The 26,283-nt window shown below is 46.5% G+C and overlaps 6 protein-coding genes across 6 annotated transcripts; 3 read left to right on the plus strand and 3 right to left on the minus strand.

Moving 5' to 3' along the window:
• Positions 1-8,329: 8,329 nt before the first annotated feature.
• Positions 8,330-21,273, minus strand: LOC118250597 (uncharacterized). The gene is given in 5 exon segments (XM_050708310.1): positions 8,330-8,807; positions 8,810-8,852; positions 9,993-10,333; positions 19,367-19,589; positions 20,739-21,273. Coding segments are annotated over 5 exon segments (1,401 nt in total). The 5' UTR covers positions 21,144-21,273; the 3' UTR covers positions 8,330-8,418.
• On the minus strand, positions 9,887-10,383 carry LOC118250609 (histone H2B 8). Its single transcript, XM_035551868.2, has one exon. It carries the CDS (start codon positions 10,344-10,346, stop codon positions 9,966-9,968), a length of 381 nt encoding a protein of 126 aa, XP_035407761.1. The 5' UTR covers positions 10,347-10,383; the 3' UTR covers positions 9,887-9,965.
• LOC118250606 (histone H2A-IV) lies at positions 10,594-12,134 on the plus strand. Its single transcript, XM_035551864.2, has one exon. It carries the CDS (start codon positions 10,702-10,704, stop codon positions 11,089-11,091), a length of 390 nt encoding a protein of 129 aa, XP_035407757.1. The 5' UTR covers positions 10,594-10,701; the 3' UTR covers positions 11,092-12,134.
• LOC118250620 (histone H4) lies at positions 19,437-19,848 on the plus strand. The gene is given in 2 exon segments (XM_035551879.1): positions 19,437-19,475; positions 19,477-19,848. Coding segments are annotated over 2 exon segments (312 nt in total). The 3' UTR covers positions 19,750-19,848.
• Positions 21,274-22,109: 836 nt separating the features above from the next.
• Positions 22,110-23,275, plus strand: LOC118250599 (histone H3). Its single transcript, XM_050708159.1, has one exon. The coding sequence runs from the start codon at positions 22,110-22,112 to the stop codon at positions 22,518-22,520; it is 411 nt and encodes a 136-aa protein (XP_050564116.1). The 3' UTR covers positions 22,521-23,275.
• Positions 23,276-23,412: 137 nt separating this feature from the next.
• Positions 23,413-23,823, minus strand: LOC126913139 (histone H4). The gene has a single exon (XM_050708164.1). The coding sequence runs from the start codon at positions 23,821-23,823 to the stop codon at positions 23,512-23,514; it is 312 nt and encodes a 103-aa protein (XP_050564121.1). The 3' UTR covers positions 23,413-23,511.
• Between the last annotated feature and the right edge of the window lie 2,460 nt (positions 23,824-26,283).

The following is a 26,283-nucleotide window of genomic DNA, read 5'->3' on the forward strand; positions in this document are numbered from 1 at the left end:
GTATGGAACCATTGCGAGTAAAGGTGATAGCCTGAAGGATTCTTCCAGAGAAGGGAAACAACATAAGGAAATAGTCAAGCCGTCATGGCTGGGATGAGCTCTGCTGGGAAGCAGGAGACCCGTGCTTGTGAGGCCCTTTAATATTTAAGGGAAAACAAAGAGTATTTGTAATAGCCTTGCTCTAATCCTTGGTTTATCTCCTTGTTAAATATATGTCAATTAAAATAGTAAAGCAACTTATTTTTTTAATGGTTAACAACAAACTACAGGACTCTGTTCTAATTTTACTTTTATGGGTTAGGGCAGATTTATACAAACTAGTACACTTTATTTCCTGACACAGAAAACATTCATCCAATTTTCACTGAGATTAAACACATTTGTGTGGGGCAAGGGAAGTGTTTTAGGTGTAGGTGGGGTTTTCTTTTATGTCTTTTAGCAGCACAGATTTTCCAAAATTTTTACTACAGCACTAGTAAATATTTTAGTGATTTAAAAGAGCAATAATGAAATAAATAGATATGTTTTCAAAAAGTGTGAAAAAATAAAAATATTTTTTGTGTGTGTGCATTTTGTTTTTGTGTCATTTGTTTATTTTTCATTATAATTGGCATTCATTCTTCGTATTTTGAGACTTCTTTCATGATCACCATTTAATGTTATTATTTGGAAAACGGGAAATGTTCAGTGGAAACCACAACACGATCCTGAATCTTTCTCATTTATTAATCGGAATAGGTCCCACATTTCTGTGCTAACAAGTTCATCTGTTTCTTTCCCATTCCCATTCCCGCATTCCCAGAAAAGTGAACTAGGCACAGGTGCCAAAAGGGAGAAAGAAGAAAAAAAATTGTCTCACTCTTTCACCTTTTCTAAGCACAGAGACAAAAACCAGTGTCGTGCTTTTGTTTGTTTGATTTTGTTGGTTTTTTATATCTTTGTTGTTAGCTTTTATTCTTTTTCCATTTCTTGTCTCACCAGACACAATCTGGTTCAAGACACTTCAAATGCCTTTTCTGAAATTGTGTAAATCTGTTGATGTAATCAATGTTATCATTTAGATAAATGTCTGACTAGGAATTGTGACGACAGCCTTCAGGGAAATGTCATAAACCTTTTGAAATTCTTTTCTTGATATAAGGTCCCGTTGGCTTTCCAGCTTAGTTGTCACCTTAGAAACATCACCAGTCAGCTTTCTATTTGATTCCCATGTTTAAAATGATGAATCTTAACATGAAGGGATAGATTCTTACACACATTGGAGTCAGCATCAGGTCAGACAGTAAAACACTGCATAAGCCTCTGATATTTACCAAGCAAAACCAACAGCAACTGCACAACCCAAGTCAGAACACTATGAAGACATCTATAGGAATGATGGACACATGAAGCAGTTATGGAAATTTATTCCAGGGAGGAGACAGGATGCAAAATGATCTCCCCTGCAACAGCAAACACCTTAAGGAGCTCCATGAGGGTCTCGGGGAAGCTGGGTGAGGTCCACTTTACCAGTACTTTACCAGTTACTGTACGGTAACCATTAAATATTACTTATAATGCACTTTAAAAGAATATAAGAAAGAGAGAAAGAAAAAGAAGTGAGAAAGAGAAAGAAAAGGTGTGTGTGTACGTGTCTTCAGAATGCAAGGTACCAGAAACTGGAAGTGCTGTAGGCCTCAAAATGCAATGTATTCTCAAATTTCTCTTCTGTGGCCTCCATGCCATTTTTTCCAGGGCCATCCAGCCTCAGAAACTTTGTATCCTTGAGAACTTTCTATTTGGGCAAAGAATAAATATTCCAGAAGTTACAGATATCTAAAAATGTATAATATGTGTATTATGTCCTTACAGCATGTAATCAGTATTGACTACTTCACGTTAAGCTGGCTGTTCATTTTATTTCTATGAAGGCTGCACTTGCTTTGCAACTAAGTCTTCACAAACTGCACTCATCTGTCTAAACAACCAGTGAAACAGCAAGACTTGGCCTTACAGTAATGCTGACTGTTAAAAACGTCAGGTGTTCCATGCAGAGTTGTGGTGATACTTTGTCTACTGAAATTTCTGTACTGTATTGTCCTGTATTGAGATTATCAAAGTACCCTCAGATAATAAAACAGTGATATCCAAATCATTTTCTTTGGTACCTGTATCATCAACTCTTAGACTTTTCTCTCCTGAAACTGGAAAGGTCTAAATCCAGGTAAATGAGCATCATTTCTTTTCTGGAATTGTGGCTTTTTCATTTCATTATAAGCAGAATAAAAATTCTGTGTCCCTCTCAGAAGAGCTGATGGATAGATAAAAACTCGCACAATGAAGGAAAATAGCATTTGATTTCAGCAAGCAGCATACGTTGATTAGGGGAAAGTAAAAAAAAAAAAAAAAAACCTTTGTTTCATACAGTATATATCTAACTCAAATTGTGGATAGCATTGTTCTTTGCTCAGAATTCCTCTAATCTTGGTGTGACAATGATTTTAACACTGAGTTGGTTGACTTGAGCAAAGTAAATAGAAATTCTCAAATACCATGTATCATGGCATATGTACACTGTGGATCTTATCTTCTCACAAAGTATCTGTAGTCTGAATTCATTGTAAAAATATTCAGCACTCAGCTTATTGCATTGGTATCTGAAATGCACTGAAAGGCTTGCACTTGATTAGTGGCCCTTCCTGAATGGCTGTTGCACTGAAAAAATCCTTCTGTATTTCATCGCACTTCTTATACTGTCTTACGCTCTGCATCCCTGTGGCACCACACCTTGGGACTTCATTTTTTGTTTAAAATTTGAACACTGAAAATTCTCTCTCGTGCCCTCTGGAACAATCACCTCCCTAGTGGCCTCACAGATTGAAGCTATTGCAGGCCAGAATTTTTAATAGCTTTGCTGGATCAGTGTGCTTGGGATAACATGCAAAAAATGCAGAGAGAAGATGTCTGTAACCATCTCAAATATTCATAATAGGGCAGGTATGCAAAGAAATGTCAGAACAGTCTTCAGAGATCTAGAGTGATGGATCAGGATAAGCAAGTAAAGAAAGCAGTTGAAGAGGATATACAGCAGACGAACAGCTTTGTGAACATTTTGACTGTACTTCATCTCCACATGTGCATCAGTGTGTTTAGCACAGAGGACTTAGCACAGCACGGTACCATCATTGCTGACGTATAAACATGGGGTGATCAGGCCAGGACAAACATTCTTTAATACCCTCTGGTTCCATACTAGCAACTTGACACAGTTCGTGGGTGTACAACAGTCTCCAAGACAGTTCTGGAACTGAAGCCCTATGCTGTCACTGCATGGTGATGGATAGTCCTACATCTGTTATTAATTATTAAACAATGTTATGAGAAGGGGGAAAAAAAGGGAAGGAAAAACACCCAATACTGACGTGTTGTTGCAAAACACAGTGCAAGAACATACAAGGAAGGGAAGGCAATCTTATTTTAAAAGAAGTGATCTCACTCACACACCCTAAAACACACAGACACTCCAAACACCAAGCAAGTTTCCAAATGGGCAGGGCAGGCTTGCTTGCAGGGACAGGCAGGACCAGGAATGCTAGCGATGTGCCCTCAACAGGTCCCAGGAGGGGCAGGTCTTGTGCTCACTGCAGCAGGGCTGGTGTGTGAGTGCACCTCTTGTGCAGCTGAAAAGCTACCCGACATTGTTATTTTCTCTTTCTGGCACATAAATCCATTAAAATTCACTCACTGACCAACAGCTGAAAGCCTTATTGCTCCAAGACTGATTGTTATCTTCCTGTCATCTTCTCTCAATTGCTTTATAGTCCATCCCTTGTTTTATGCTGTGCTTTTTTCTAGCAGCCTGGATGTCCCAGAGAAACTACAAGCAGATATTTTGGGATCTTGATTATCTACTGTATAGGTGCAATTGTCTACTTCTGTGCTTATAGCTACTTTTCTGCTCAATCTGGTGCTAGCACACACGCTATTTCCAAAGTTCTTGGAATATGTATTTTTTCCACATCTCTGAGCAAATGTGAATTCTTTCACATCTATTTCAGCTATTAATGCTGTGTCAGTACTCACAGGAGTTCTGAAGGCCACTGCTTTTCCCAAGAAAACATAAGGCTCCAAAGCTCAGCAGCTGCTGAATGGTGAAGTGGGTGGAGTGCATCCCATGTAACAGTGCTGCATCCTAACCCTGCAACATCACCCAGGACATTTCTGCATGGAAGTTGAGAGTTTTCTTTCACACTGGAAGAGGGGTGCTTAAGGACTCTGCCACAGTGCAGTCCTAGGAGCAACAGCTGTGCCCGGATAAAGGAGATTATGAGGCAAGAAATGTCTCATCTCCTAACTTTCACATTACCAAGAGGGTTCTAAAGGGCACTGCTTACAAGCACAGTTATTTGTATTTGTACTGTGGTATATTGTCCTAACCTTTTGAAAAGCACAGAAATGCTTGTTAGACCTAATTTTAGAACTTCCAGGGCAGTGTCTATTTTTCATATAGTTTCAAAACACTAATAGAACTGTTCGGTAGTTAGAAGAACTTGGGTTTCAAAGCCAAATTATCACATTAAGCTTATAGTTCTCAGCTTCCAGCTGTTCCGATCAAATGTTTTTTTACTGCATTGATTTATATACTGTGTTCCACAGTAGGTTTTCTTTTTATTATTAGTCATTATGCCTTCAGTAACAGCTTCTCATTTTACTGTGGCTTCCTATTAACTAGGAAACAGTGCTTCCTAGAGTTTAATGGATGAATAATATGGAAATACAGCAAGTGTTTGTTCTGTGCCTCAACATTTGTACATCTACAACATTGAATATGCTTATGCTGAGCTGAAGAGACAATGTAACTTTAAAGCCAGAGAGAAGAGAGGGCAGAAAATGCAGCAAGGCAGAACAGCCCAGGGTGGCAGAGCTCATATTCAGGCTTCACTGTTCGTAGTTACTGAAGACTGGAAACAAAAAAATGACCCATTTATGTGAGGAAGCCCTTAAGAGGGATTTGCAAATGAAGAGAATATGATAGGCTTTATCTTCCCCTACTGGCTTGCAGGAACACAACCATACAACCTCCACATAGATTTTACATTACAATGGTGAATGCAAATGAAAGTTTTATCTCATTTTTTCATATGGATAAAGCTTTTGCTTAGATCTTTTTCTGAACTAATAAATGTCTGAGGTAGAGCTGATTCATGTATTTTGGTTTGAGAAAGATATTTTGATCAGTTCTTCTTCTATACATTTCTGATAAATGAGGACTAATTTCACCAGAATCTCAGTGGTTATGGTTTATCTTAACCATTGGACTGATTCATCCAAGCAATGATTTGATCCAGACTGTGCCAATAAAAAGTTGTGGATCACTCACTGTGGATGGAAGAGCAACCAGGAACAGTCTCAGTCATATCTCACTGAGCAATTAAAGCCACATGCAAAAGCACTTTACATGTTAACCAACAATCAGAATGCAAAGCAACAGCAGTTTGCAAGCCAGTCCTCTGCACACAGCCAGCTTCTACCTGGCAGCATTTGTTAGGTCCAGCCCTCTCCTAAAAAAAACTCACAGAAAAGTTCCCTTCTATTTAGGAAATCTTAGCATTAAGTTACCTGTATGTGACTTGGTACCATGCAAATGCTAAGTCAAAAAATCTATAGCAAATTCTGTTGTTTTATGTTGCTGCTGTGTTTGAAGGCAAACTTCTTACCGGATTTATTATGTATCAGACTTAACTGATATTCAGGTTTTGAAGTTTGATAGAAATCTATCAATCCCTAAACTAATATAACCCTGGTCAAAATACCTAAATATTCCTGTTACTAGTTCTTATTCATGTATTATGAAAGGAACCTCTCTTCTACCTAGATCTAATTTGTTATTTTGTGGTTGCTCTCTTACAGTTAAATGATTTATCATCATATGCAAACTCACAGGATTCCAGACAGAAATTATCACTTATGTAAGGAGGGAAGAGCAAAGCCTATTTCATAACCTACAGTCAGTCCACCGTGGTTCCCCATATCACCACTACAACCATTTGCAACTGACATCAAAATCCATTGCTGGTCTCATCCTCTGGTACAAGCTATGACAGATTATTATTGCCTTTCTAAGGTTTAATCACAAAACTTCAGGACCCAGCATTACAATTACAAAAATTACAAGCTCACCTTTCCTGCAAACCCTTTTACTTCCTTCTCAATAGATTGTGTGTTAGTGTTTATTATCATTTATACAGGTCGCTCTCAGAATGGGAGAGAAAATAATCCTTTATTTATTAAAAGTCCATAGTCTTTAAAATAGAAGAAAACTGATAAAACTTAAAATCAATAAAGCCTGCCTCGTCTTCTCAAAATTTTTTGAGCATGCAAAAAAGATTCAGCATTTTTGCCCAAATTGCTATTTTCACTGCTGACTTACATAAAATACTCAATACCCATTACATAGTAAAAATGGGCATTAGTTGACACAGTTTAATCTTATCACTGAGTTTAATGCTAAATATATTTTGACAGACAGAGGTAAATAGATCCCGTCTCTTGGTATAACAGGCAGCAACAGGAAATGAATTGTATTTCACTAAAACTCATTTCTACAATCACGTCAGAAATTATCTACTGCAAAAATACATTCCAAAAAAGACAAGTCTTATGCCATAAAGTAAGGGCGGGAGAGGGAAATCAATAAAAAACACTGATTATCTTACTTCCCAAAGCAGTCTTCTGAGATTCCTTCCACCCCACCCCCCCACCCCCCCCCCCAGCTTGCTTTAGTGCGCCAAGAGTGAGTACTAGAAAATGGCTGAAAGCAAGAAAAAGGCAAGGGAAACAAAATGGTGCATCAAGGAATTTGATTGGTCAGATTTTGCTGCAGAGTCCAAGTTCCTGAAACAGAGAAAGGAATCTTTCCTAAGAAGAAACGTATCACCAGCTAGCAATAAATAAAAAGAGCCTAGAAAGCTTAAAGTATGAGGCTTTGGAAAATATTTATTCCCTCTAAGCAATCCTCCCTACTTTCTTGTTTATCCGCTTAAGCGAAAGCTGAATTGAACTCAATCCAACTGCTTCTTACAGATACAGCTGCTCAAGTGCAGCATTGCAAAACTGAGACTTGATTTCCTGCTTGAATGGAGCAGAAAGCTCTCTAAATTGCACAAAAGGCCTACTGCATTGAAAAGAAATAAAACACCATGGAAATCCAGAAGGAGTTCTGGAAATAATTTTTTGGGTGCTAAGTCCAAATCTATTGAGTGGGAGGGCAAGGGTTTGTGCAGGTGAGCACAACAGTCAGGAAGAAATATTTTCCTGGAAGGTCTACAAGTGCCACTGAATACAACAGGTGGGTAAGAGTCTGCATTTAATGATATTCTGGACACGATATCAAGTTATGAATCGTTAATATTCCATGGGAAAAACACTTTGTGCGCTGAGTGCAGCAAATATTTTGGGGGAACCTAAACATTCCCAGGAAAAAATTGATCCAGATACACATCCCTAAGTATTCAGACCCAGAACCACGAAGGATGCCCCAAGTGCGTCTCAGAGAAGACATTTTCTAAAAATTTTGGGTAACATTTGGAAACATTACCCAAAACAAGGGGTAACGTTTTTCAAAGTTACCCACCCTACGTTCCCACTGCCCTTCACCCAGCTCTGCAGGGAAACATCACATTTACCTCAGGAAAAAAAAAAATTATACCCTGAGAAGACTGATATCACTCATGATAGGGACATTCAGACCGCGAGTGATAAAGAACTGAGAAAATTACTGACAGAACACCCGTCATTAAAGGGTGGAAAAGAAACGTTGCTGCTTCAAAAATAAGAGATCTAAAGAGAAAAAGCATTTGAAAAATGAAACACTCTTGCTACTACCAGAATAACTGTTAGTGGTAGTATCAGAAGAAAATAAAAGTACTTGCTGTGTAACAAGGTGTGTTTGCAATTTACTAACCTCATAACACATCGTTACTAACAAAACAAACAAAGAAAAAAGCTGTAAATACAAAGTTGCATTAGTGCATTCCTGATTGCTTTTAAGAGCAGACAGCAAAGAAAAGAAAACTAGTTTCACTTTCAGCCTGTGAAAGCCGCAAAAAGAACATCTTCATTAATGGTTCAAAAGCAACTTGACTGATAAAATCTATGAAAAGAAGCATCCCTTATTAACGGAAATTTGTCGAGTAACTACCACAGCAGGAATTCATCTATACCAGTTTAGCGCCCTCAACACAGAAAAAACATGTTTTATGCTGTTTGGCACTTACCTCACAAGAAACGTGTTTTGGCCCCTGAAAAACTACCAAAAATGCAGGAAAGCGCACCTTCTACTATATAAGAGTAAGAGTTTACAGCTCTTTTTAATAGCCATGTGGTGGCTCTTAAAGAGCCTTTGGGTTTTCGAAAGTCAAAGATCCTTTTGCTAGAAGCTTAAGCGCGCTCCCCGCGGATGCGGCGGGCGAGCTGGATGTCCTTGGGCATGATGGTGACGCGCTTGGCGTGGATGGCGCACAGGTTGGTGTCCTCGAAGAGCCCCACCAGGTAGGCCTCGCTCGCCTCCTGCAGCGCCATCACGGCCGAGCTCTGGAAGCGCAGGTCGGTCTTGAAGTCCTGCGCGATCTCGCGCACCAGCCGCTGGAAGGGCAGCTTGCGGATCAGCAGCTCCGTCGACTTCTGGTAGCGGCGGATCTCGCGCAGCGCCACCGTGCCGGGCCGGTAGCGGTGCGGCTTCTTCACGCCGCCCGTGGCCGGCGCGCTCTTGCGGGCCGCCTTGGTGGCCAGCTGCTTGCGGGGCGCCTTCCCGCCCGTCGACTTACGCGCGTCTGCTTCGTGCGCGCCATCTCCCCCGGAGCAGCCTCCCGGCACTGAGGACAAGGAGCTTCGGAGAAAGCGGCTGCGGGACCCGCTATTTATAGACCCGTCCGCGCTGTGATTGGCTGGCGGGACGGCGCAGATTCCATTGGTCTGCGGCGGGCGTTTGAAAATCCCGCGCTGCGGGGGGAGGTAACGGCCGCGGCCCGCCCGCAGCCCCCCCGCGCGGCCCCGGCTCTCGACCCCCGCGGCCCGGCCCAGGCCACCCCCCCCCCCCCCCAAGTCCCGTTCACCCCGGGCAGCGAGACAGCCGCGGTCATCGCCGCCTCCGCCCCCGCGCAGCCCGGATCCCAGCCCCCGCGCTGAGCCCCCCCGACGCATCCTGCGCGACCCGCACTTTGATACAGCGCTCGCTCTCGTGGTTGCTTTCCTCAGGCGAAGCCTTTTTTTCCACTTCTATCGTTCCCATTTAATTTCAAGCGCTGATGGTCCCCTTCGTTCCCGCATTTTATTTTATTTCATTATACAGACGGGAAAACGATCTGCCACACACTTGGGGTATCCCCGAGGCTCGTTAAAATGATACTTTTTTTCTCTGCATTTTGTATCTTCATCTCTCTGTGGCGCGATAAACCCCCTTGAAACAGCGTTGCCTTGCCGAAGGTCGCACAAACGCGGCATAATCCCCATGGAGTACCCTAAGTAAACAACCCGCTCGGCGGCGTTCGGCCAAGTCGCCTGGGAAGAGCAGCTGATGTTTAAAGGGGACGGCGGCATTTTATTAGAAATGGTTTATTTCATACCGGAGGGACAGACTACCGTGTGTATCTCTATAATTACCGAAATGCAGAGTTGAGATAAATACCCTAATGAGAAGACAGGAAAAATATTTAATAGTTTAGAACTTGATTTTCAGTATATTATCTTTATAGATCTACCCTTTCAAGAACCCAGTTGTCACGTACAACACAACCACTAAAAATCCGTTTTTGTCACACGCAAAGCGTGTTTTTTCCCGTATTAATCAGAGCATCCTGATCTGGAAAGCAAAGTTAATACCAAATAGCAGTGCACTCACGAAACGAGCAAGTGTGAAACACTCTTTTACTGAAAACGTGGGTGGCTCTGAAAAGAGCCTTTGGGTTAAAAACAGGATCCGCGGCGCTCTACTTGGAGCTGGTGTACTTGGTGACCGCCTTGGTGCCCTCGGAGACGGCGTGCTTGGCCAGCTCGCCGGGCAGCAGGAGCCGCACGGCCGTCTGGATCTCCCGCGAGGTGATGGTCGAGCGCTTGTTGTAGTGCGCCAGGCGCGACGCCTCGCCGGCGATGCGCTCGAAGATGTCGTTGACGAAGGAGTTCATGATGCCCATGGCCTTGGACGAGATGCCCGTGTCGGGGTGCACCTGCTTCAGCACCTTGTACACGTAGATCGAGTAGCTCTCCTTCCTGGTCTTTCTACGCTTCTTGTCGCCCTTCTTCTGGGTCTTGGTGACGGCTTTCTTGGAGCCCTTCTTGGGCGCGGGCGCGGACTTGGCTGGTTCCGGCATTTCACGGGTCTGTCACTACCTGTCTACCGCAGGAACGACGTAAATACAATAGCGGCGGCGCCTCTATTTATAGGGGCGGTATGCAAATGAGGCGGCTCAGGATTGTTTCTCTCCCATTGGGCGCTCCGGGTCGGTGATGTCAAAGCCATTCACGGCGCGCAATTGGCCTGTGCTGCATCGCTGCCCCCATTGGCCAACTCCGCAATCGCAGCCTCCGCCAATCACAAGCGCCACGGAACCCCAGAAGGAAGGGATAAAAAGGCCGGGTGGAAGCCTTTGCTCTACTCCCTTGGATTTCGCCGCTTCTCTGTTCTATTCTGGGGGCTCTGCCGATTTCGGAGCTTCAGCCGAAGACATGTCTGGGCGCGGGAAGCAGGGCGGGAAGGCGCGGGCCAAGGCCAAGTCGCGCTCGTCGCGGGCCGGGCTGCAGTTCCCCGTGGGCCGCGTGCACCGGCTGCTGCGCAAGGGCAACTACGCGGAGCGGGTGGGCGCCGGCGCCCCGGTGTACCTGGCGGCCGTGCTGGAGTACCTGACGGCCGAGATCCTGGAGCTGGCGGGCAACGCGGCCCGCGACAACAAGAAGACGCGCATCATCCCCCGCCACCTGCAGCTGGCCATCCGCAACGACGAGGAGCTCAACAAGCTGCTGGGCAAGGTCACCATCGCGCAGGGCGGGGTGCTGCCCAACATCCAGGCCGTGCTGCTGCCCAAGAAGACCGACAGCCACAAGGCCAAGGCCAAGTAAAACCGTGGCAACAAACAACCCAAAGGCTCTTTTCAGAGCCACCCCCATTTTCCTAAAAAGAGCAGGAACATCTAAGTATAAGTACTGGGATCACTTGTTTCTTTAGAAACTGATCTTATGTAACTGGAAACTTGTATATATGGGGAGTTCTTCTAAGCAGCAATTCTGTATTTAGTGAACCAGCTCTGTTCTGCAAGTCCCTTCAATTTTATTCTCTAACAAGTTACTCAGTACTACTTCTAAAAATTAATAAAAGGTGGGGGTGGGGGACAGAAAAAAACATCCCCGGGCTCCGTCCCTGGGCGCACTGTAAGGTGAAGCCGAGCCCAGCCCGGGCGGGCACCGCGTGGTTTCCGAGGGGAAAAGCCCCGCGCAGCCCCGGGGGCGGGAGGGGGCGTGGCCGGGTCCGGCCAATCAGGACGGAGCGCGCGACTTTCGAACCCGTGGCGGGAAGGGGCGCTCTGCCTCCTGGGTCGCGCTGGGTTCTTCCCCTTGGCTTTGGTTTGTGTTTTTTTTCCTGCTTGGTTTTTTGGTTTGTTTGTTTTCTTTCTGAAATTTATGCATGCCATGTACTGCTACTAGGGCTTTCAGGCAACACTGGCAGATCTGTAAGTTTCTCACCGGGATGCTATCCCGCAGCTAACACGGGTTTAGCTTCTAAAGGACAGCGTGGGCTGTTCGAGTACGTGATATTGGAAATACAATGGAGGTAATGGGAGGATCACGAGTTCATGCAAAATAGACTAAAGGGTACTTTCCCACACCGCATAAATTCCTATGCACGTTAGGGGATTGTTATGTACCTGTCTGGGCTGAAACTGATGTATCAGGTCTTGTTGGTCTGCTCTTTTCTGTTTTCTCTTTTCCCCTCCGACAGCGTGGCTGGCTACTAAAGGTGCTCTTGGGTTTATCTGCAAGTTTTCTCTTCTGATATCCTTACGTCGTCTTGGGCCATTTCTTGTCTTCGCTGCTTTGGGCCTCGCTGCCTTGGCCAGATTCTTTGCTGCTACTGCCTTCTGTTGGGGCTTGGCAGCTGCACTCACTTAAGGCTCTTGGCCGCTTTCCTGACGGCAGCGGGCGCGGTCTTGGACGCGCTCAGAGAGAGGATTAAAAATGGGGGTGGAAGATAAACAAGTGAAGTCAGCCAGAGGCTGGTATCCGCAGGGAGGAGCCTCTCCGCCATTCGTGCCTCGGGGATTCCGCCCCGCTGAGGCTCTGTGTTTGTCCGGAACAGATATACATATATTTTTCTTCCACTGTAATGGACACTGTATGTCCGGCTTTGTCAGGCAGATACAGGCAAAGCAATATATATTTTTTTATTCAGTAGTGTTTTATGTGCAAGAAAATAAAGCTGTCCGAAGGAGAGCCTTGGAATGCAAGGTCCGGAAGCTGTGGGAGGCTCTGAGAGAGGCTCCGCTGGGCTGAGTGAGGGCTGGGGGAGGTTTTTCTGTGTTCTCTAAAAGCGCCTCTTGAGAAAGAAAGGAGGAAAACAGCGTGCTATTCTTTTCAGCGTCCTCCCTCAGGAGGCGGAGGAGCGGGTCACTTGTGGCGATGTGTTAATCTGTGATGCTCTGAAGTGTTGCTTGGAAACATGATGACAACTGCGGGGTTGTTTTGAACCGGTTATTACTTAATCAATGCCCAGTTTTGTTTCGTGATTTTTTTTTAATTTTTTTTTTTTTTACTATTTTTAAGTCCTGTATTTTTGGAGGAAAAAAAAAAGGTTAGGTGTGGTTCTCGAAAGTTGGACTTTGAAACCGTATTAATTGCAGGACTATAGTTATGCATAAATTCGAGGTTGGAACTAGGTTTAAAACTTTCAGATTTTTTAAATATAATCTCTGTTTCTCTTATATGGTGTATTAAAAAAAAAAAACTCCTGGTGGATGCTTAGTATGGGAGTGGGAAGCGATAAGATTGACTTGAAGGAGAGCATTCATTTGTAGAAAGTGCTGATTGGGCCTTTTGGGAAAAACAAACAAAATTTTGAAACTGAGGCCTCTTAGATTTAGTTTTTACTTAGGAATCATGGTGTGAGGAGGGAGCATTTCTCTCTTTTCAGAATCAATGCTCACGCTGAGGTGCGTGACAAGAAAGCCTCTGTTTTGCTTGTCTTGGGAGTTTAGAAAGGAAGGATATTTTTCCCCAAAAATGTTTAAAACATTCCTTGAAAACACGTATTCTGACATTCTGTTTTCAAATGACATTTGACTTGATTGAAATGTAGTCCAAAATAGAATTTTTCTGTTCTGTTCACTAAAAAATATTTCCACTTAGTTGTCATAATTCACCAACTAATATTTTAGTTCTTTGCCTCACCAGCCATGCTTTTACCTTGCGGTGGTGTAAATAAACATCATGGCTTTGTTTCATAATACTTTATGACTAATGTTCTATTTTATGTGCCACCAAAGCACGATCATGGCATTTTACAATTAATAATTATTTATTTAAGGCATACTCTGACCTATGTATCCCAAATGCCCCTATTCTACAGCTAAAACATAACTGGAATATTTTTGTACAACTACCAGCTATACTTTCTCTTCCTTGTTTTTCTTGGCAATCCATATTTAAAATGGAAAGGCAATATGTTCTTCTGCCTCATGTTAACATGCTTCATTTAGATTAATATAATTTTTACCCTTGTACAATAGTTCCACAAAAGTCATGGATATTTTACATTAGAAGAGAGAAGTGGATGAGAACAGCTATTTATGTATGGGATGACACTTCAAAAAAAATAAAGAAATAAAATATTTAGAAAAATCAATTCATATGCAGAATTTCTATTTTATTTGGATTCCTCCCAAAATGTCTTTCCTAGCTATTCAGCCAGCCTAAAGTATTGACCTATTTCTACATAAAAGAGGAAACCTGTTATTTAAGAATGATTCATCACAGGTGTTGGTAGTCATGGGAAAAAAAAAAAAAAGACATCCATAGACATATCTGATCTTTTGACTTTTAAGTCATATCTTTATGCTTTAGAGCATAAGCATGTATAGCATAGCATAGGTGATGCCATCTCTCAGATAGCCTGGCCTCAAAGCGTGTTATTCAATCTGTAGTTACTTTACAGATCCCTGTAGTTACTTCATAGATATTTTTTCCATAAAGATAGTAAGCAAAATGATATCAAAAAAGAAACCATATTCAGTTGCATTTACTACTTTGTAGACAAATAAGGAAAACAATGAAGGAATAAAAGAAAATTCACATTTTGGTTAACTTTACCAGAGTGACAATAGTGCATGGAAAAATTCCTCAAATATTCTTTCCTTCAGAAAGATTTATTCATGCTTTTCTTAAAAGACAGTGCTTGGTTGCTCTGTAACATGACTTCTTTGTGGATGGCAAAAAGATATAATCCAAATTCCCTTGCTTCTAAACACTCTTCCATAGTTCTAGAGGAAGGCGTGATTTTTTAAAATTTATTTTTTCCTGCCTTTCAGGAGGAGATGTTGCTTTGGGCTATGCTATTTACTAAGTATGTTGGCAAGTTAGAGAATTCCCCCAATTCTAACAAAAAATAATGGAATGAATTGTCTGTTGTTGAGGGTAAGTCCATGGAATTGTGTAAACCTTATTTAATGCTATGACCAAGTGACAGTTTATACAAAGAATAAATACTCATACATAGATCTTAGAAGATAGATCATAGAATAAATACTCAGTACATAGATCTTCTCATAGATTCCTCTCAAACCCCTTCGCTCAAATATTTAGCTCCTTTAGGACCTTTCTGCAGCCACACATAGCAAATTAAAATATAATCAGGTAGAAATATCTTACAAATCTGGTGTAATGAAGAAATTTTCTGAATGATATCGTCAGTACATTTCTGTTTGTGAGCCCTTGAAAACTAACCTGCTTCGACAGTAAAGGGGATGAAAACAAATTATTGATATTACTAATTTCTCTGAGATATATGGTACGGGCTTGATTGGTAAACAGGAAAGGAAATCATGTGACTTCATTCACTCAGTAATTTCAGTCAGTGCCTCTGAATTCAGGAAATCTGAATGGGAGGATTGGGGTCTGGAAGCCAATTTGTAGCTGCACAAGCACAGCAGGAAATCTGCCTTTGTAGGTAAAAAATATACGTTCCGAGTGTATCCAACAGTAACACAAAAGGCAGATCGAGGTAATAAAACGCAGCTAACGCATCGTGCGTCTTTCTGTACGCTTGGCATCACCGCAGGTTCTCCCTAGGATCGCTGTAGCACTGCCGGGCGAGGGGGGGTCGCGGTGCGGGGCCCCTGCCCCGGGAGCGAGGCCCCAGCCCCGGCCCGCCCCGCGCTGCAGCAATTTCTGGCCAATCCCGCCCGGGCAGGAGCTGCCCGCCCTCCTCCTCCTCTTCCTCCTCCTCCTTCCTCTCCATCCTTCCCCTCCTGTTCCTTGCCCCTCCGCCGCTCTCCTCCCCGGGTCGTTCTCATCTCAGTCACCTCCCGGCGGGGAAGGCGAGCGCCGAAGGGCGAGGGGGGGGCAGCCTCCTTCCTCGCAGCAAAGGGAGCTGTTAAAAGCAGCCCGTGCTTTGAATGCTTCTCGTGTTTCTGGGATCGAGTGTTGGTCTTATTTAAACTGCATTTTCTTTGTATGGCGGCTGCTGCTCTGGGTAAGCAGCCAAGGAGCACTCAGGGTTATCACCTTGCCCTGTTACAAAATATTGGTTTGATTCTGCAGCTGAGAGCAAACAACGCACAAATCTGCTTGATAAACTGCTTCTGTAAGGAGTCTGTCGTCATTACAGCGTTTTCCCCCATGGTCATTCTGTATTAGAAAACTTGAAGTCTGACCGTACTGTGCAGAAACAACCATACCATAATGGACAGGCCATAGTGGACAAATCTTTTCCTTTCCGGATGGCGTTTCTATTAAGAAATAGTAGGAAGAAAGGCACTTCTTTAAGAATTTGACTTTTCAAGTCTGCACTCTGCATATGAATGATACTGCTCTGATACATGGGGAAGAATTTCAGATAGAAACCAACTCCTTCCCTCCTGCTACAGATGCTGCAGCTTTCCTCTGTTTCTTTTGCTTGCCCATGTGGTTTGTGAGAGAAACACAGAAATGCCTGCAAGAACCAGCAGGAAGTGTTCACAGTTATGCAAACAGCTGCATTCCTCGGTATTTATTTCTGTATAGGGGAGAGATGGATCCATCCTCAACTTTTCACTCACCACATTCAGCTCTTCCTTCCGTGGAAAAAGACTAGGGAGACAGGGAGTCCATTTGTTCAAGGAAACCTGCAATGCTTAGACAGCTCTTTAGGCGTCTGTAACCTTTTGCTTGTTAACTAACTTTAGATGTTAAAGTAGACCTCACCGAAATTGACAGATTTAACTAATGACATTATAAACAGTAAAGGAGATAAGTAAAACCATCTTCACCCAATAGTAGTCTATGTTCTGAAATTGTCCTAGTCTCAAGTAGGTCCTTGTATGGAAGCCATTTCAGACCCTTAAATCATCTTTATTACATTTCCCAGAACTTTCTTTTCCAATTCCACTACACTTTAAAAAATTATTTTAATTTGATTTTGAACAAAAATGTACACAATACCTAAGGTGCATCTATTTTACAAAATGTTACAATGGTACAAAGATAGAGTATGCTCTGGTTTGCTCTCTGTTGCTCTTCCAGTGATTCTTGACATTCAAATTATTTTTGTTTTAGTGCTTCTGAGCATTGAACAAATGATTTATTTAGCTACTCGTTAATTGTCTGCAGATGTGACAGGATTTTTTTATTCATCAGTAATAAGCGCATGCATACATTTTTTTAAAATATCAAAACTTGTTTCATGCTGTAATAAGTTGTTGCATGCTGTCCCTCCCTATTGCACCTTTACCTTCTGGTTACATGTTACTTCCATGGCAATAAGCTATCACAAATAAATAAATAAATAAATAAATAAGACAGGCTAGCACAGGTGTTTTTTTGGCAAGACTTATAAAGCTCTGTCAGAAACGGACCCCATTATTCCTGGGATAGGAGCTGTCATGATCCCCACTGCACAAGTGTTTCTAGTTTCTGCATGGAGGGAAATGACTTTGAACACAGAAGCGGTGGTCTTCAGCACGCAGATGCAGGTAGAGCCCAGAGGCAAATTCACACCTGAGAAAAAATGATACTCTGCACTTGGATAGGCAGACCCATAGGGAGCTGTCAGTCCAGGTGCCAGGTCCAACAGGTTAGTCCACCTGAAGGAAAACAGATTTGAGGGCTAAGCTGACCAAAACTCAGACAAACCAGCAATAATCTAGAAGCATATTGAGCTGCCAGGCTCAAACTGCAGGATTCTCCTTTATATTGATGGGTAACCACCAGCTTTGCCGATAGACCTGTCTTCAGTTTCATGGAAGATGACCTGTGCAGAGGTGTAGGAAGATGACCTGGGCAGAGACTGACATTTTCAATGCTCCACATTTGTGGGGTGAGCTCCTTTATAATAATAACTAAACACGTTTCCTCAACACCCCAAGGAGAGTAGATATTTGGAAAAAAAAATATGTTGAAATTCACATTATTTCAACAGTCTTCTCCTTGAAGTGTTGGTTGTCTTTTGGGAAAGTCAGAAGTATTAGTGGGAACGGCAAGGTGTGTGATTGAGAACTGATGCAGAAGGGAAGAGGAGTGCTATGATCTGCTATGACATACAGGAGCAGAGTTGCTGTATCTCTCCTTTCCTGCCCTCTCCCAGCCTGTTCCAACTGTTTTCCCTGGCTGCCTTGCCACATCTGAGAGACAGCTAAAGCCTCTTCCAACTGATGCTGCCTGATCAGGAAGAGAACAGAACTGATTACCCTCCCCATTCTGTTCTGACTAACAGGGAAAGCTGACCTATAAAAATGACGAATAGGTAGTTCATAGCTTAATAACAACTTGTTGGGGTCTATGAGTACCAAACTCCATACAAAAGAACCACCAGGAGTGAAACACTGGGCATGGAATACAAGACCAATGTGTCACATTAGGAAATATTTAATCCATCCAGGAACGTTTAATACTGCATTTACTGACAACTTAATTTTGGAAGATACTAAGAATATAAAGTAACACTGCTAACTTCTCAAACTTTATAGAAGTCCTGAGAAGAAAGACCCCAGAAAATCTAGGGGACGTGAGAAAAGTTATTCAGTCTCATGCTACATGGTTTAACAAAATGGATACAATTTCATTGCTTTTTACAGTACTCTTACACTAGAACAGGAAAATGTGAGAAAGACTGAGAAGCCTAGTAATGGCTAATATATGGTTAAGTTCAAGAAAAAGGAATGAAAAAAGACAAAAAGGGAAATGCAAATACAGTACCTGAAAGGAAAAGAGTCTTGAAATTAACAAGAGAAACAAACAAACTATTTATGATCAAGATTATAGAAGTGGAGACCCTTTAGGAAAAAACACAGTAAATATATAGATACATACCCAAACATGGGATATATGGAGACCTTAATACTGTAACTAACCAGTCCTGACAAAGAATAGTATTGGAAAGAAATAAACGGTATGTTGTCAACGTCTGGAATACAACCTAATCGATGATTTTTCAAGAACACAGGACAATACGCCTAAGTGTATATTCCCGGTAAGTATAACTAGGAAGATAGAGGGCCAAAGTAAGGCAGCATGTGTGCGCGCTCGGGGCTCGGCGGCTCCGTACCGCCGTGCCCTCAGCCGACGGCGCCGCAGCCGCTGCGTGCTGCCGGGGGACCCCCGAGAGAACCCGCGTCCTCTGCGGCGGGACAGCCCGAAACGCAGCGCTGCCGGAACCTCTCCGGACCCCTCAATGGAGCAGCAACAACGAAGGGAAGGGCACCGCAAGCCGAAGGTACACCGAGTCAATAACGGGAATTTTTAACCCGAGCGCGCCTGCAGCTCCCCCCGGTCGGGGCCCTTTGTGTGAGCGCCGCGAAATGGCGGCGGTGGCGGAGCGCGAGGGGGGGAGCGGCGCCGCCGCCGCCATTGGCTGGAATTTGCTGCAGAGCCGCGGCCGCGGGGCCCGGCTCCCCGCCGGCTGCGGGTAACGCAAGGCGGGCACCGGGAGACTGGAACGGGCCGAGCGGCAGAAGGGCCCCCGCCGCGCCCGGGCCGGGCCGGGCCGGGCCGGGCCGAACTGAGCCGAGGCGGCGGCAGCGGCGGCGGCGGGGCCGTCGCCTCCCGGAGCCGCCGCGCGGCGCCCGCCCCCTCTCGCAGGCGCCCCGGGGCGGAGGCGCGGAGGAGAGCCCGCCCCTGCCCTGCCCCGCCGCAGTCCTCAACCAGGTCGGACCGCCGGCAATATAGGCGAGCGCGGGCGCCCGTTCCCGCCACTCGCTGTTGAGGCAGAGCGCGGCGGCAGCATGTCCGGCAGGGGCAAGGGCGGGAAGGGGCTCGGCAAGGGGGGGCGCCAAGCGGCACCGCAAGGTGCTGCGCGACAACATCCAGGGCATCACCAAGCCGGCCATCCGGCGCCTGGCGCGGCGCGGCGGCGTCAAGCGCATCTCGGGGCTCATCTACGAGGAGACGCGCGGCGTGCTCAAGGTCTTCCTGGAGAACGTGATCCGCGACGCCGTCACCTACACCGAGCACGCCAAGCGCAAGACGGTCACGGCCATGGACGTGGTCTACGCCCTCAAGCGCCAGGGACGCACCCTCTACGGCTTCGGCGGCTGAACTCGTCGTAGGTTAGGACTCGCTTTTACCAAACACAAAGGCTCTTTTCAGAGCCACCCAAGCTTTCAAGAGAAGGGCGTTAATCACTGCTCAAACGGGTATTCTTCGTGGTGTCGTGGTACACTATGTTGGGGAGGAAGGGAGAGTAGTTGGGTTTTCCTGTCTTTATCCGGGACCATCCCCCCCGTCATCAACGCGCCCCGGTCTTTATCCCCTCTCCGTTTTAAGCAGGAGGAAAGCTTGCAATCAGGGACGGGGAGCTGCCTCTCTTGAACTCTCCAGCAACGAATGCGCGGGGAACGGTTGGAAGGCTTCACTCACTCGAGGGAAGAATTCCTCGGCTCCAGCTCTGTTCTCTACTGGCAGCCGCTTCCCCTCTCCCAACGGTCCGACATGGGGTGGGGGCGGTGAGGGAAGGAAAACCAGGGTGTGGTGGGCAAGCTCTCCTGTGGGAGCCGCGTCTCTGCTGCCGCCTTCAGAGCAGCAGCCTCAAGCGGGAGGCTCATGAAATGGCGGGGCTCTGTTTCCTCCCGTTGTGAGCGCTCAGTCCGTTCTCTAGGCGGGGGGACGAGAAGCAGCCACCATCGCTTGTGGGGCCCCAGGGACAGGGGAGGAAGGAAGCGGCACGCCCTGCGCAAAACCAGCTTCGCTTACTGCCCTCCTCCCGCTCGCTGCCTGAAGGGATGCCGGCTCTCCGGGCTCGTCTCCCACTCCCTCCCCTCCATCCCCCCCGGGCGGCTTGAAATAAAGAACCAAGGAGCGCGCCCCCACCACACAAGGCGGGGGGGGGGGGGGGGGGGGCTCGATCTAAACGCAGCTCGTGGTCCCGATCCCTCCCAGCTCCTTTATGTCCGACCGTCGGAAAAGAGCCCTTGCACAGCTCATCGCGCGCCTGCCACGAAAACAGAGATCCAGCTCTCTCTGGTGGGCGTGTGGTGGCTCTTAAAAGAGCCTTTGGGTTTGGTGGTCACGGTGCAGGAGCCTCAGGCGCGCTCCCCGCGGATGCGGCGGGCGAGCTGGATGTCCTTGGGCATGATGGTGACGCGCTTGGCGTGGATGGCGCACAGGTTGGTGTCCTCGAAGAGCCCCACCAGGTAGGCCTCGCTCGCCTCCTGCAGCGCCATCACGGCCGAGCTCTGGAAGCGCAGGTCGGTCTTGAAGTCCTGCGCGATCTCGCGCACCAGCCGCTGGAAGGGCAGCTTGCGGATCAGCAGCTCCGTCGACTTCTGGTAGCGGCGGATCTCGCGCAGCGCCACCGTGCCGGGCCGGTAGCGGTGCGGCTTCTTCACGCCGCCCGTGGCCGGCGCGCTCTTGCGGGCCGCCTTGGTGGCCAGCTGCTTGCGGGGCGCCTTCCCGCCCGTCGACTTACGCGCCGTCTGCTTCGTGCGCGCCATTTCCGCTCTCAGAGCCTGCTCTTGGCAAAAAGAAGAGCGAGTGCTGCCGGCTCCTATTTATAGCAGCTGTCCCCCTCCTCCTCGCCTGGGATTGGCCGACAAGCGATGCATTTAATTGGTTAACTCGGAGCATTTCTCAAGCCTCACGGTGCGGTGAAGATGTGCTCGGTCCCATCCACTTCTAAAGAGAGCTATTCGTACTTTTTTCAACATCTATTTCCTTGCCTAGTAGGAAGGATTTTTTTCTTCCTTTTTCTAATATTTACTTTTGTGTGTGTGAATTGTCGTTATTGTACATTTGTGTACATGGCAAGAAAATATAGAATGCATTTAGTGCAAGAACCATGCACTAGGATAAAAATCTTTGTTGTTAAAATTCAAATAAAACTCGATTGGTTAGGAAAAAACTTTCTTAGCCATAACAATAAAACGTAAAACAGTAAGATATTTATTACTTCAATTTTTCGATATAGATATGAAAAAGCATTGATTTCCTGTCTTGTAAACCTGTAAAATGTTACGTGTTTATCTGCTTAAAGTCTTGTACAATATAAATATAGAAGAAAAAAAGTTTAAAATAAGTAAATAAATAAACATATGTCCTCTGCTTCACTCTGTAAGGATATTTTTACTGCTCTTCGGTAGCAGACTTCTTCCAAAAGTTAGATGAGGAACATTGGAACATTATTTAACTCTGAGCGTGACCAATAATAAAGAGAAATAGTTTAAAAGAAATGTTTCTGAAAGAACAAAAGCCGAAATGATGAAGCCTAGGATTTAACGATTAAAGAGATACAGCCAGAACACAATAGGGTTAACGCGGGATTTTCAAAATGGCCCAATGAGATCGGTCCTGCCCGTCAGCCAATGGAGAGGAAGCGAGAGGTATAAAAGGGGGTCGGGCAGGGTTAGAGCTCAGTGCTCGCCTCGTGCGGCTTTGTTAAGGTCTGAGGAGGACGCTGCGGGATGGCGCGCACGAAGCAGACGGCGCGTAAGTCGACGGGCGGGAAGGCGCCCCGCAAGCAGCTGGCCACCAAGGCGGCCCGCAAGAGCGCGCCGGCCACGGGCGGCGTGAAGAAGCCGCACCGCTACCGGCCCGGCACGGTGGCGCTGCGCGAGATCCGCCGCTACCAGAAGTCGACGGAGCTGCTGATCCGCAAGCTGCCCTTCCAGCGGCTGGTGCGCGAGATCGCGCAGGACTTCAAGACCGACCTGCGCTTCCAGAGCTCGGCCGTGATGGCGCTGCAGGAGGCGAGCGAGGCCTACCTGGTGGGGCTCTTCGAGGACACCAACCTGTGCGCCATCCACGCCAAGCGCGTCACCATCATGCCCAAGGACATCCAGCTCGCCCGCCGCATCCGCGGGGAGCGCGCCTGAGGCTCCTGCACCGTGACCACCAAACCCAAAGGCTCTTTTAAGAGCCACCACACGCCCACCAGAGAGAGCTGAATCTCCGTTTTCGTGGCAGGCGCGCGATGAGCTGTGCAAGGGCTCTTTTCCGACGGTCGGACATAAAGGAGCTGGGAGGGATCGGGACCACGAGCTGCGTTTAGATCGAGCCCCCCCCCCCCCCCCCCCCCCCCCCCGGCTTGTGTGGTGGGGGCGCGCTCCTTGGTTCTTTATTTCAAGCCGCCCGGGGGGGATGGAGGGGAGGGAGTGGGAGACGAGCCCGGAGAGCCGGCATCCCTTCAGGCAGCGAGCGGGAGGAGGGCAGTAAGCGAAGCTGGTTTTGCGCAGGGGCGTGCCGCTTCCTTCCTCCCCTGTCCCTGGGGCCCCACAAGCGATGGTGGCTGCTTCTCGTCCCCCCGCCTAGAGAACGGACTGAGCGCTCACAACGGGAGGAAACAGAGCCCCGCCATTTCATGAGCCTCCCGCTTGAGGCTGCTGCTCTGAAGGCGGCAGCAGAGACGCGGCTCCCACAGGAGAGCTTGCCCACCACACCCTGGTTTTCCTTCCCTCACCGCCCCCACCCCATGTCGGACCGTTGGGAGAGGGGAAGCGGCTGCCAGTAGAGAACAGAGCTGGAGCCGAGGAATTCTTCCCTCGAGTGAATGAAGCCTTCCAGCCGTTCCCCGCGCATTCGTTGCTGGAGAGTTCAAGAGAGGCAGCTCCCCGTCCCTGATTGCAAGCTTTCCTCCTGCTTAAAACGGAGAGGGGATAAAGACCGGGGCGCGTTGATGACGGGGGGGATGGTCCCGGATAAAGACAGGAAAACCCAACTACTCTCCCTTCCTCCCCAACATAGTGTACCACGACACCACGAAGAATACACGTTTGAGCAGTGATTAACGCCCTTCTCTTGAAAGCTTGGGTGGCTCTGAAAAGAGCCTTTGTGTTTGGTAAAAGCGAGTCCTAATCTACGACGAGTTTAGCCGCCGAAGCCGTAGAGGGTGCGCCCCTGGCGCTTGAGGGCGTAGACCACGTCCATGGCCGTGACCGTCTTGCGCTTGGCGTGCTCGGTGTAGGTGACGGCGTCGCGGATCACGTTCTCCAGGAAGACCTTGAGCACGCCGCGCGTCTCCTCGTAGATGAGCCCCGAGATGCGCTTGACGCCGCCGCGCCGCGCCAGGCGCCGGATGGCCGGCTTGGTGATGCCCTGGATGTTGTCGCGCAGCACTTTGCGGTGCCGCTTGGCGCCCCCCTTGCCGAGCCCCTTCCCGCCCTTGCCCCTGCCGGACATGCTGCCGCCGCGCTCTGCCTCAACACCGAGTGGCGGGAACGGGCGCCCGCGCTCGCCTATATTGCCGGCGGTCCGACCTGGTTGAGGACTGCGGCGGGGCAGGGCAGGGGCGGGCTCTCCTCCGCGCCTCCGCCCCGGGGCGCCTGCGAGAGGGGGCGGGCGCCGCGCGGCGGCTCCGGGAGGCGACGGCCCCGCCGCCGCCGCCGCCTCGGCTCAGTTCGGCCCGGCCCGGCCCGGCCCGGCCCGGCCCGGGCGCGGCGGGGACCCTTCTGCCGCTCGGCCCGTTCCAGTCTCCCGGTGCCCGCCTTGCGTTACCCGCAGCCGGCGGGGAGCCGGGCCCCGCGGCCGCGGCTCTGCAGCAAATTCCAGCCAATGGCGGCGGCGGCGCCGCTCCCCCCCTCGCGCTCCGCCACCGCCGCCATTTCGCGGCGCTCACACAAAGGGCCCCGACCGGGGCTGGACGGCGGGGGGGGAGGTGCGGCCGCTGTCGGGTTAAAACCTCATCGTTCTCTAAGGAGAGTTGCCTTTTCTTATTTTTATTTTCGGGGTGCGTGTACGTTCTTGTGTAACTGTGTGTCGGGGAGTTATCTGCTTTGTATCTGCCACATCTCTGTATGATGAAACACGGCTCTTGTTTGCTTTTACGGGACTGTGGTGCTGGTGATGGAACAGGTTTGTGTTTGAAGTTAATGTACCCATGGAAATACATACATTCCTTCGAAATCTTTTAAGAATGTGTCACTCTTTGCTCACTTTCATGTTCATAGTCTTGCCAAATAGCTACACACTGTTGATACATAGTATCGCCAAGTATTCCCTTTGCTTTTTTTCTTCGTGTTTGTGCTTTCTGAGCAGAAAGCACAGTGTCTTTTTTAACTGCAGTTATACAGCTGCACTGACAGGGAAGCACACATGATTTTAATGATTTGCATCATCTTAATCATTTTTAGAAAACTAAAGTGTTCAAACTTTATTTAATTCTGAAAATGGAGGACAAATTCCCCTCCACTCTTCACCTTTTCTGTCATCTTATGTCTTTTTCAGTGCTCTAGAAATATGACTCATCTATTTACTCATTCTTTAAATAGCTATAAGGTCTTTAAATGATAGTGACAGTCAACAGCTAACAAAGATAGAAAACTTGCAGCTATAGATGACAACGTATAAAAAATATAACAAATGATTTATTTTTCAATCTGAACATGTAAAACAACCATAGTAACTGTCAATATCCTTAAAAATAGAGTTCTTAAATGTGGTTCTAAGGTGTGTTGAGCCATTTTGAAATTATATGGAATGTTTATTCAGAAATGTTTATGAAATGTTGTTCTACTTTTTCTCTTTCAGAACATTGTAACAAAACGTTTTGTGGAGACAAAACCAGAGATTTTAGGGCTACACTGCCACCAGAGTGGCATGTCAGGTTCTGAACTTTCACAGATGTTCACAAGAGAAGGCAGATGTGTTCTCGGTACTTTTCAAACCATTTTTGTGCCCACTTGTTCCTTATGAGGGGAGTTTGGGGGTCGGAGGGGTGGGCATTAAATGTGAGAGCCTGAGCATCACAGAAACAGGTTGAAGCTTCTCTCCTCACTTAAAAGTTCAGCACAGCAAAACCTCCAGACATCCTGGCTCCCTGTCTTCAGACAGCACTACTTTGGACATAGGCCGGAAATCTTTGTGCATCCAGAATTCTGCACAGCAGGGTAAAAGGCAAAAAGCAGAACCAGTAACACCCTGGTAAGGTAACAGAACGTTGTGTTGCTGCAGCAGAATGTTTCCCGCTATCCTGACAAACCTTGAGAGATTAGTTTTGTTATGATTTTAGCAGTCTAATCCTTTGTAATCTACACTTAGCTATGCCAGACAGGTTTCTTCTATAGGTCTATAAATCAATTTGTCTGACACCAAGAAAGTCTAGGCTTTGAATAGCCCTTAAAGGTTCCAAAAGAAAAAATATATATCATTTTTATGTACCAAGCTATGTAGCCCTAGTTCCACCCAACCAAAAAATTAACTTAATTTCTTTAAAAGTGGTTTATAACAGTAATTAACTCATGAATTAATTAAAATTGTAATTTATAATGTTGCTACATGATATTTTAATTTTAAAAATCATAAATAGTCCTTTTCTGAATATGTAGATTTACTGCTATAACACCGAACACTTTCTCTATCATAATGCACATATATCATCAAATCAGGAATCTTAATATCATAAAATAATTCAGTCTGTTTAAACAACTTTATTTTCCTCTTTTGCAGTGATGTTAACTCAACAAGAAAGCAGCTTGAATTTCTGATTCATGATAAATTTAAAGCTTAATCCTAAATCCAGGTTTCAATTTTATTACTAGGAATATCTTTGGTTTTGAAACAAATTAGTCCAATATTTATTACAATTCAAAAAGTCCATGTGCTTTCAATTTGCAAATTAAATCAGAGCTTTAATCTCATTTA

Source organism: Cygnus atratus, chromosome 1 (assembly GCF_013377495.2).
Source record: "Cygnus atratus isolate AKBS03 ecotype Queensland, Australia chromosome 1, CAtr_DNAZoo_HiC_assembly, whole genome shotgun sequence".
In the NCBI taxonomy this organism is placed as follows: Eukaryota; Metazoa; Chordata; class Aves; order Anseriformes; family Anatidae; genus Cygnus; species Cygnus atratus.